Below are 11,807 nucleotides of genomic sequence, written 5' to 3'. Positions count from 1 at the left end.
ATATATTAAAATAATACTATAGTCCAGAAATATGTAAAAATATATTTCACAAATTAAACCATAATCGGTGAATCTGTATAAATATTTCACAAATATTAACCATAAATCAAGAAATAAATATGATCTGTAAATATATTGAACATAGCTCACAAATAAAACTACAATTTGAACAAATGTAGATAGATTTGTGTGCAAATATTCTGAAATCCCTAACATTTACAACTGTGGAAAGTGTATTTGCGCATTCAAAAAGTGCATGTGGATCTGTAAAAATAGCAATAGTACAAAGTTGCAAAGCGCACATCCTCGAATCACATCAAAAATGTGCTGACCAAAATCATCATCAGCAACACCATCAACCTCACCATCACATTACCATCATCCCTATGTTATGATGACCAAGGACAATGATACCAGTTCCTGTTCACAGACTTGCCCGCACGCCTGCATTCAAAGGGCAATAGCCATTAGGGGGTAAAGGAGTGTTTGTACAGGTTGGTCTTGACAGCGGATTCAAATAATCAATTTGACCAATTGCCCTGAATCAGCTATGTAGTCATGCTAGGACAAAAAACCCAAAAGTCCACCCCTTTGGGTCCCTAGCACCGTTTTTGGGAAACGCTGCTGTGGGTCCTTGGGCGAGTCAGCTGTCAGATCAAACAACTAAGGAAAGGTCTGAAATAAATGGCAGATTGACTAGTGGGGAGTTGCAGTAGGGTCCAAAAACAGCTGGTCAAGCGTTATTGTCAGGTTAATAATTTTTACAACTTTGCCTTTTATTGAACAGGCAACATTGCCCAGCCCCTCAACTCAATGATGCAACACAATACAGAGATGTATTGACAGTACTCAGACACAGAATGCATTTATTGACTAGGAAACAACATATTAATACATGTATCTAAGGATGCACAACAAATGACTTGCTTAGCTTGCAAGCCTAAACGGAGCAGAAAACAGTAGCTGAATTTCTAACATTTCTAATCAAATAATGTTACAATTTCTTAATACCTCCACACCAGTTGGGAAAGAGTGATGTGTCCTGCCAAAGCATCAATTACCCTGTTAAGTCCCTGAAAGACAGATTGAAAAAGATGATTTGCAACATTTCAATTTAGCTTGCTAGCCAGATCACCAACAATTGACACATTTCTGAATTAACAATGAACTATTAAGCAGTGTTGTAAAGCACTTAAGTAAAAATACTTTAAAGTACTATTTAAGTAATGTTTTGGGGTATCTGTACTGCCAAGTTTTACTATTACTTCACTACATTCCTATAGAAAATAATGTTCTTTTTACTCAATACATTTTCCCTGACACCCAAAAGTACTCGTTACATTTTGAATGCTTAGCAACACAGAAAAATGGTCCAATTCACACACTTATCAAGAGAACATCCCTGGCCATCTCTACCTACTGCCTCTGATCTGATGGACTCACTAAACACAAATGCTTCATTTGTAAATTATGTCTAATTGTTGGAGTATACCTCTGGCTTTCCGTAAATACAATGTTAAAAAAATGGTGCCGTTTATTGATAGAAGGAATTTGAAATGATTTTTACTTTTGATACACAAGTATATTTTAGCAATTACATTTACTTTTGATACTTAAGTATATTTAAAACCAAATACTTCAGACTTTTACTCAAGTAGTATTTTACTGAATGACTTTTACTTGACTCATTTTCTAGGTATCTTTACTTTTAATCAAGTATGACAATTGGGTACTTTTTCAACAACTGCTAGTAAGTTTAATTTGTTTTGGTTTGGTTTGTCTGAACAGGTGACGAGATCGCCTGCTAGCTATCGGTACACACACTCGGCATTGCATGCACCCAATGGTCAAATGTAATATTCATACGAAAGTCATTTGTTGAACATTTTAACATAATTTGTTGAATAAATAAACGTTATACTCACATTTCATGAAGCTATTCTTTCTTCTAGCTAAGGACAAGAAGTACACAGTCGTGATGTAATTTCGTCACCGCTCGTCACGTGACATAAAGATTATCCCAATGAATGGAGATAGCCGACTCTCATCTGAAGCTACATTTGTGGATTGCAGTACATGGACAGGTGGGGGGAAAAAAACAAAAAATTCTGTAAACACAGAATACAGATCCACAAGCACTTTTTGAATGTGCAAATGCACATTCCACAGTTTTAAATGTTAGGGATTTCTGAACATTTGCTCACAAATCGTTCTACATTTGTTCAAATTGTAGTTTTATGTGTGAGCTATGTTGAATATATTTACAGATCATATATTTATTTTTATAAACTGGGTGATTCCAGCCCTGAATGCTGCTTGGCTGACAGACGTGGTATATCAGACCGTATACCACGGGTTTGACAAAACATTTATTTTTACTGCTCTAATTACGTTGGTAACCAGTTTAGAATTGCAATAAGGCACCTCACTCCGCGATGCGTCGTGCATAAGAACAGCCCTTAACCGTGGTATATTGGCCATATACCACAACCCCTCGTGCCTTATTGCTTAAGTGACATATGGTCAATATTTGTGAAATATTTTTACATATTTACAGGTCATGGTTTATTTGTGAGTTACACCTTAAAATCTTTCCCTGTAAATTTACAGCATTATTTTTTATTTTTTACCTTTATTTAACTAGGCAAGTCAGTTAAGTCAGTTATTTTACATAATCTCTGCTGCAAAGCAATATTACAGTATTAAGCTTGCAATTCTGGTGCCAGGATACTGTAAACTGAGCAGGTTTAGCTAACACTGTAACATTATGGAACAATGTTGTTTAAATTAAACCAATAGTTAGCAGGGAGAGGCTATACGGACACTCCTGGCCTGCAAAACAATGACTTACTGCATGTTGAGCAGCTGAGAGCCAAGTGATCAAATGAAATTGTATTTTGTCAAATGCGCCGAATACAACAGGTGTAGACCTTACAGTGAAATGCTTACTTCCAATCCCTTAACCAACAATGCAGTTTTAAGAAAACTAAGTGTTAAGTAAAAAATAGATAAGTAAACATTTTTAAATAAAAGAAACAAATAATTCAACAGCAGCAGTAAAATAACAATAGCAAGGCTATATACAGGTGGTACCGGTACAGAGTCAATGTGCGGGAGCACCGGTTAGTAGAGGTAATTGAGGTAATATGCACATGTAGGTAGAGTTAAAGTGACTATGCATAGATAATAAACAGAGAGTAGCAGCAGCGTAAAAGAGGGGGGGGGGGGGGGGCAATGCAATAGTCTGGGTAGCCCTTTGATTAGCTGTTCAGGAGTCTTATGGCTTGGGGGTAGAAGCTGATAAGAAGCATTTTGGACCTAGACTTGGCGCTCCAGTACTGCTTGCCGTGCGGTAGCAGAGAGAAAAGTCTTTGACCAGGGTGGCTGGAGTCGTTGACAATTTGTAGGGCCTTCCACTGACACCGCTTGGTATAGAGGTCCTGGATGGCATGAAGCTTGGCCCCGATGATGTACTGGGCCATACGCACTACCCTCTGTGGTGCCTTGCGGTCGGAGGCCGAGCAGTTGCCATACCAGGCAGTGATGCACGCCAGTCAGGAGACTCTTTTCAATCTCCTGAGGGGGAATAGACGTTATCTTAGTGTGTTTGGACCATTATAGTTTGTTGATGATGTGGTCCACCAAGGAACTTGAAGCTCTCAACCTGCTCCACTACAGTCCAGTTGATGAGAATGGGAACGTGCTCAGTCCTCCTTTTCCTGTAGTCCACAATCATCTCCTTTGTCTTGATCACATTGAGGGAGAGGTTGTTATCCTGGCACCACACTGCCAGGTCTCTAACCTCCTCCCTATAGGCTGTCTCATCGTTGTCGGTGATCAGGCCTACCACTGTTGTGTCGTCGGCAAACTTAATGGTGGTGTTGGAGTCTTGCTTGGCCATGCAGTCATGGGTGAACAGGGAGTACAGGAGGGGACTGAGCACGCACCCCTGATGAGCTCCCGTGTTGAGGATCAGTGTGGCAGATGTGTTGTTCCCTACCCTTACCACCTGGAGGCGGCCCGTCAGGAAGTCCAGGATCCAGTTGCAGAGGGAGGTGTTTAGTCCCAGGGTCCTTTGCTTAGTGATGAACTTTGAGGGCACTATGGTGTTGAACGCTGAGCTGTAGTCAATGAATAGCATTCTCACGTAGGTGTTCCTTTTGCGCAGGTGGGAAAGGGCAGTGTGGAGTTCAATAGAGATTGCATCATCTGTGAATCTGTTTGGGCGTTATGCAAATTGGAGTGGGTCTAGGGTTTCTGGGATAATGGTGTTGATGTGAGCCATGACCAGCCTTTCAAAGCACTTCATGGCTACGGACGTGAGTGCTATATGGGTCTGTAGTCATTTAGGCAGGTTTCCTTTGTGTTCTTGGACACAGGGACTATGGTGGTTTGCTTGAAACATGTTGGTATTACAGACTCAATCAGGGACATGTTGAAAATGTCAGTGAAGACACCTGCCAGTTGGTCAGCACATGCCCGGAGCACACGTCCTGGTAATCCGTCTGGCCCCACAGCCTTGTGTAGGTTGACCTGTTTAAAGGTCTTACGTCAGCTACGGAGAGCGTGATCACACAGTCGTCCGGAACAGCTGATGCTCTCATGCATGCCTTAGTGTTGCTTGCCTCGAAGCGAGCATAGAAGTGATTTAGCTCGTGTCACTGGGCAGCTCGCATCACTGGGCAGCTCGTGGCTGTGCTTCCCTTTTGTTTTTCTGTAATAGTTTGTAAGCCCGGCCACATTATATGAGCGTCGGAGCCGGTGTAGTATGATTCAATCTTAGCCCTGTATTGACACTTTGCCTGTTTGATGGTTCGTCGCAGGGCATAGCAGGATTTCTTGTAAGCTTCCGGGTTAGAGTCCCGCACCTTGAAAGCGGTAGCTCTACCCTTTAGCTCAGTACGAATGTTGCCTGTAATCCATGGCTTCTGGTTGGGGTATGTACGTACAGTCTCTGTGGGGACGACGTCCTCGATGCACTTATTGATAAAGCCAGTGACTGATGTGGTGTACTCCTCAATGCCATCGGAAGAATCCCGGAACATGTTCCAGTTTGTGATAGCAAAACAGTCCTGTAGTTTAGCATCTGCTTCATCTGACCACTTTTTTATAGACCGAGTTACTGGTGCTTCCTGCTTTAATTTTTGCTTGTAAGCAGGAATCAGGGGGATAGAATTGTGGTCAGATTTACCAAATGGAGGGCGAGGGAGAGCTTTGTACGCGTCTCTGTGTGTGGAGTACAGGTGATTTCGATTTTTTTTCCCTCTGGTTGCACATTTAACATGTTGATAGAAATTTGGTAAAACTGATTTAAGTTTCCCTGCATTAAAGTCTCCGGCCACTAGGAGCACCACCTCTGGGTGAGTGGTTTCCTGTTTGCTTATTTCCTTATACAGCTGACTGAGTGCGGTCTTAGTGCCAGCATCTGTCTGTGGTGCTTAGTGACTTCGTTCTACTATTGCACTGGGGTCGCTGTTGGGTAAATTTCAGGGATGAATGTAGCACACGGGGATGTGTGAAACTTACTCCTCAACCTGAAGTGTCCCCACTTGTGCCACCAAATAGCTAGGGCCGGATTTATGATCTCAGATAAAGCATCCGAGCGAGCGAAACAGCCCCCCTCTGTCTCCGTATGTGTAGACCATGTATCTGATGCTGTCTGGACAGAAGGAGTATGGCATGTCATACTGTTTCTGGGCAGACAGCATCAGATACATGGGCTACCTATAGTAAGACAGAGCAGCGCTGTTTCGCTCACTAGTTTCAGCATAGAGGAAGAGGCGAGGCGAGAGGGCTCACTGTCGCCAAAATCTGTCCTGAATAAGCCCAATGCGTTTCAATGGGCATAATATGCAGATCTAAACTTGTCACCTGCATTCCCTTAGTTTTTGAGGGGGACTGAGTTGCACGGCCTGCTGCTGGCCTTTCACTCCACCCCTCCATAGCCCCAAATGCAATACACTGTATATGGAATACTGGGGTGGAAAATACTCAGTAGGGTCTCTACTAACCAAATATTTACTTTTTGTGCGGGACTGTGTCGCGCGAGTTGCTGCTGGATTTTTACGTTGGCCCCATAGCTCCAAATGCAATACTATATGGTATTCATACAGTATTTGGTTGTAGAGAAACAACTTTACTACCTGTCTCAAATAAAGTGGGGTGAAAAATACTTAGTAGGGTCTCTACTAACCAGATATGGTTACTTTTTGAGGGGGACTGTGTCACACGGCCTGCTGCTGGCTTTTTATGCCACCCCCTTCATAGCCCCAAATGCAATACACTGTGTATGGAATGCATATTGGGTTGCACAGTGAACAGAATTCCCCCTCCTGGACATTATGAGCATTACATTAGCACATTTTTATTTGAGAGAAATGGTGGTCTAAATAACCCTTGTCAGTCAGTTCTCTCCCATCCTCTAGCTGACCTGAATGATAACCTGTCAACTACTAGTGAATCTGTGTTTTAATTTCAACAAGTTACTACTGTACCTGTGATGTGCTGAAGGCCTTGCATAAGATTGAAGTTAATACATCCATGCGGGGTTGATATGCTTGACCCGTTTTTACTGCTCTCTGCCCCCTTGATTGCTGAATCATTAACCCAGATTTTTGTATTTGACGATCATATCTGGTACTATCACAAGGGTTTAGAAGGCGGCCCATGTGCTCCCTTTCCACAAAGGTGGTGACCCTTGTGCCCTAAATAATGATTGCCCTATTTCTAAATTTTCTTACCTAGCAAAAGTATTAATCATTTGTATTTGTATTTATTATGGCAGTAATATACATTATAATACAATTTCTAAACATTAAAATACATTTTACAAAAGATTTCACAATACATTAAGTGTGTGCCTTCTGGCCCCTACTCTACTACAACACACAATCCAAGTGTACGTGTGTGTATAGTGTGTATGTTATGTGTGTTTGTACCTGTGTGTGATTCTTCAGTCCTCACTTTCTTTTAAATCTGATTTTACTGCTTGAGTAAAAAAAACAAGTAGTGATGAAATCAATCTCTCCTCTACTTTGAGCCATGAGAGATTGACGTGCATATTATTAATGTTAGCTCTACGTGTACATTTAAGGACCAGCCGTGCTGCCCTGTTCTGGGCCAGTTGTAATTATCCCAAGTCCCTCTTTGTGGCACCTGATTACACGACTGGGCAGTACTCCAGGTGCGACAAAACTAGGGCCTGTAGGACCTGCCTTGTTGATATTGTTGTTAAGAGGGTAGAGCAGCGCTTTATTATGGACAGACCTCTCCCCATCTTAGCTACTGTTGCATCAATATGTTTTGACCACAAGTTTACAATCCAGGGTTACTCCAAGCAGTTTAGTCTCCTCAACTTGCTCAATTTCCACATTATTCATTGCAAGATTTAGTTGAGGTTTAGGGTTTAGTGAATGATTTGTCCCAAATACAATGCTTTTAGTTTTTGAAATGTTTAGGACTAGCTTATTACTTGCCACCCATTCTGAAACTGACTGCAGCTCTTTAAGTGTTGCAGTGATTTAACTTGCTGACGTGTATAGTGTTGAGTCATCCGCATATATGAAGACACAGGCTTTACTTAGCCAGTGGCAGGGCATTAGTAAAGATTAAGGGGCCTAGACAGCTGCCCTGGGGAATGTCTGATTCTACTTGGATTTTGTTGGAGAGGCTACTATTAAAGAACACCCTCTGTGTTCTGTTAGACAGGTAACTCTTGGAGTTACCTGCCTAACTTTCAACTAAGAACTTTCTTATCTAAGAAATGTATTGTAAATGTTCATCAGTCTGGCTTTAGACCAGGTCATTGGCCTGGATCAGGCTGCATGTAATCGGTTTAAAAACTATCTGACACACAGGAATACCAGACACATCAGGAATACCAGATACATGTAAAAATATTCCCATATACTCGATGGTCGATATTCACGCCATAAGAAGTAATTCCCCTCGACCACACCCACAAATTGGGGGAAACAAACATTCTTTCCCATTGACCCCATTGTCAAATGTCAAATTTTCTGTTATACAGAAATAACAAAACATGCTGAAAAGATGCTGTGTTGTTGTACATGTAACTATGTCAAAGATCACGACCTACAGTTTGCAATGCTCCCATGTATGGAAATAGATCCTGCGAGAAGAGTGCTGTGGCTTCAGGCTATTCAGTGTGGGAGAGTGGGAAAATGTGAGAACTCTGTGTCCAAGTAGTCTACACGTAGCTATGTGTGTGGAAAACATTTAATCACAGGTAAAGCATTTAACTCATTTCATATAGTCAGTTTGTTTGGGTTAGTTGGTCTTGGCTAGCTTAATGTTCTGGTCAGTAGCAAAAAGGTGATGTTTTTGCTGTGAGACAATGGGTAACCACGGGTCATTTTCCCCCAAAGCGGGTGGGGCCGCGACATTCTATCTAATACCGACTGGGAGTATACTGTAGGTACAGTTTAAAACATTCCCACCCTTATCGGATAACTCAAACTCCTGATGTTAAAGTTTAAACACTGAGGTAAATACTAATGCTTAGGCACTATTTAAAAGCCTATGTACAGTAGAACCCTCTTGCCTTCCAAAGAATCCTTCTTTCCTACCAAAAAATCATTAAAGAACCCTTTCTTTCGAAAAGTGGTTCTTAGGATGAAAAAGGTTCTAGGTAGAACCCTTGTCTTCCAAAAAGGGTTCTTCAGATGTAAATGGTTCTTGGTACAACCCTGTCCCTCCGCAAATAACCTCTTTGGAACCCTTTTTTCTAAGAGTGTACTAATTAGATCAGTGTCTTTCAATGTAATAATACTAACTAACTCAATTTTTGATAAAAGTGTTACAAAAATCTTTAATTGCTTTATTTTCAAACATGAATTTTAGGAGTCAGGGTGTGGGACAGCCACCTCTCAATAGGAATGGGTATTTAAACAATGACTTTGTACTATATTAATTTAACAATGTTTGTAATTGACTTGTAATTAATTAGAATATATTATGATATAAATACATTTCAAAGTAAATAAATCAACGTTTGAAGACTTATCTGTTTTTTTTTAATAGTACTTTGATTGGGGACAGCAATTTTGAACCACTTCTGTAGAATCACCAATACAAATTACACAACTTAATGTGCTTTGCCTGAGTTGAGTTTGCTGAAAGTCAGCCAATAGATCATTCAGCCAATTGATAAATTGGTGGAATTGTCTATTGATTGATTGAGTACTGACACAGTATGTGAACACAATCTATGGTTGGGACAAAGGGCAGTAGGCCAGATTCAAACCTATATGGACACTTTTAGCCATGTGTGCCGCAGGGCTGCGGAACTACCGCTACACCAGCCAGGTATCAGTAAGTGATCTAAAACTCTGCCTTCAGGATCAGTGTGGAGAGAAACGTTTACAGTATATCCGCAACCGCCACTTTTGTACATAATCATTGTTCTTTATTAAAACATAGAAAAGCCTATTGATATAAATGAAATATTAACACAACAGTTATTAGAGCCATTTTGTATGTGAAAATAAAATATGTTAGTTATTATTCACAGTATGGAAACTGTTTATATGGAAATATAATGGGTTAACGCTATGATGCATCAGTGGAACCCATAGAGGTAGAAAGAGGACTCTGAATGGATAGAACCTGTTTCAGCATGAACATTGCCATTGAGGGCTTTCGCCATTTTAAAGTAGTCAACTGTTTGGGACTTCCTATGGGTTAAATTAAGGAAGGATCACATAATTCCATTCAGGTAATCAGGAGGGATCAGCCAATTAATTATACTCGTGAGGAAACATTCCAGAACTGCAGGTGGCAGTAAATCACCAACCATGGCTTTATACCTGTTCAGACAACACACTCCAGGTGGCAGTATGCACCCTTTTAGTTTGTTTACTGACTTATAAAAGTCGAATAAGAAGAAATTGACTACTTTAAAGTAACTGTCCAATATTAACACGAGTAGACCGCTGATTGGCTAGCTCATCCTCCTCAGGAGGATGTTATCCTCCTCTATGAGGATGTCATCCTCCTCTATGAGGAAATAGCAAGCATTTTGTTCTGGTTGAGATACAAGTTTGAGGTTGGGATTTTAAAGTGTTTTTTTCTCCAATTTCTGCTTTGGCCACAAATTAGTATAGGATGAGCCAACAACATTATTGGGTATGCGTTATAAGAACATGACATTTTTAAAGTGAGATTATCACTGGAAAGTTACTTTAAAATGGAGATAGCCCTCAATTGCATTGCCCATCCTGTCTCTAGAAGCCATTATAGCACAGATACAATGATGAGCCTTATTTATACCTCTATGGTGGAACTGAATTAGAACAGGGGAAATAAGCCTGCTAGAAAAATGCCTTCCAAAAACTAGAGTGATTAATACTGTTTCATTTGTGGATTAATAATGCTGTTTCATTTGTGGATTAATACCTTTGTCTTGAAATCAAAAGTTTAAATCCAATCATCTATTTTACCTTAATCATTTTGTGTACCTTTTTGAGCTAGATCCCAATTAATATTTATAGTAAAACTGTCTATGCTTACATGGAAACCATGCTTAATTTATTATGTGTGACATACCTGGATTTACCCGGACTGTATGACATACCTAGACATTCTGTGAGTAAATTAAATGGGATTTTTGTTACAACCAAGAAATGATCTCATGCGCTTTCATGGAAATTTGTTGGGGCCTTCTCTGTATGGTGTCTAAGGAAGTGGCTTATTAGAACGTTGGGACATTGTTTGAAGCCACAACAACAGTGTTTGTGTAACGCTCGTCGTTAGAAGGAAAAGTGGACCAAGGCGCAGCGTGGTAAGTGTTCATGATACTTTATTTCAAGAAACACTGAAAACAAGAATAACCAAAAGCCACAAAACAAAACGTTCCGTCAGACACTAAACAGAAAATAACCACCCACAAACACAGGTGGAAAACAGGCTGCCTAAGTATGATTCCCAATCAGAGACAACGATAGACAGCTGCCTCTGATTGGGAACCACACTGGCCCAAAAACAAAGAAACAGAAAACATAGACTTCCCCACCCGAGTCACACCCTGACCTAACCAAACATAGAGAATAATAAGGATCTCTACGGTCAGGGCGTGACAGTTTGTTGTTAGTAGTTCGTTCTATCAGTGATGACAAAATCTCCATATTAGGTTTAGTAAAGCATGCATACAAAATAGCATTTGATTAAATGCAGAAGACACATTATCGGTTGAATGTATTCAGTTGTGCGACTAACTATGTATCCCCTTTCCCTTTCCTTTCACTTTCTGTATTTCAGGGAAAAACAGACAGGTAAGAACAGTACAAGTACAGTACAATTAAAAGGACTGTGTAGCTACAGTATTTAATGCAAGTGAAGTGTAGCCTTGATTGATAAAATGTAAACATTTAAATGATGCATGCAACTCTGAAGACAACACTGATAGGAATACATTGCATAGAGTTTGTGAGGGCCTGTGTCAAGACTTCTGTTGCCTTATCCCTTGGACGAAGACAGGTATAGTACTCAGCTGCGCTGTAGAGTAACTCCTAAGAGAAAGGCTTCACAATTTTCATTGAGATGTAGTTCTGGAGAGGAAAGAGAAAAGATTTAATTAATAAAACACATATTTTACTTTTATTTAAAGTAAGGTTAAATCCTCTGTTATATTCATATGCAGGATGCATTCGTGGAGTGGAAATATTGCAATATTGCACTCTATTATCAGATCAAATAAATGCAGTTATGCTTAATTTTACCATATTATGTTGCAATTCAGCTATATCAAAGGAATGAAGCACGTTGCCTGTTTACACTATATGAGTGAA

The 11,807-nt window shown here is 40.3% G+C and overlaps 1 protein-coding gene across 1 annotated transcript in view; it reads right to left on the bottom strand.

Annotated features, from left to right (window-relative positions):
- Positions 1-10,802: 10,802 nt before the first annotated feature.
- Positions 10,803-11,807, bottom strand: part of LOC106601099 (myoferlin) — a 66,260-nt gene continuing 65,255 nt past the window's right edge. The window contains exon 54 of the mRNA XM_014193023.3: positions 10,803-11,567. Within this exon, the coding sequence (XP_014048498.2) occupies positions 11,529-11,567 (39 nt within the window). The 3' untranslated portion in view covers positions 10,803-11,528. The remainder of the gene's footprint in view (positions 11,568-11,807) is intronic.

This window comes from Salmo salar, chromosome 03 (genome assembly GCF_965601325.2).
Source record: "Salmo salar chromosome 03, fSalSal1, whole genome shotgun sequence".
NCBI lineage: Eukaryota > Metazoa > Chordata > Actinopteri > Salmoniformes > Salmonidae > Salmo > Salmo salar.
Note: the sequence above shows the minus strand (reverse complement) of the source record. Positions and strands in the feature narration are given on the sequence as shown.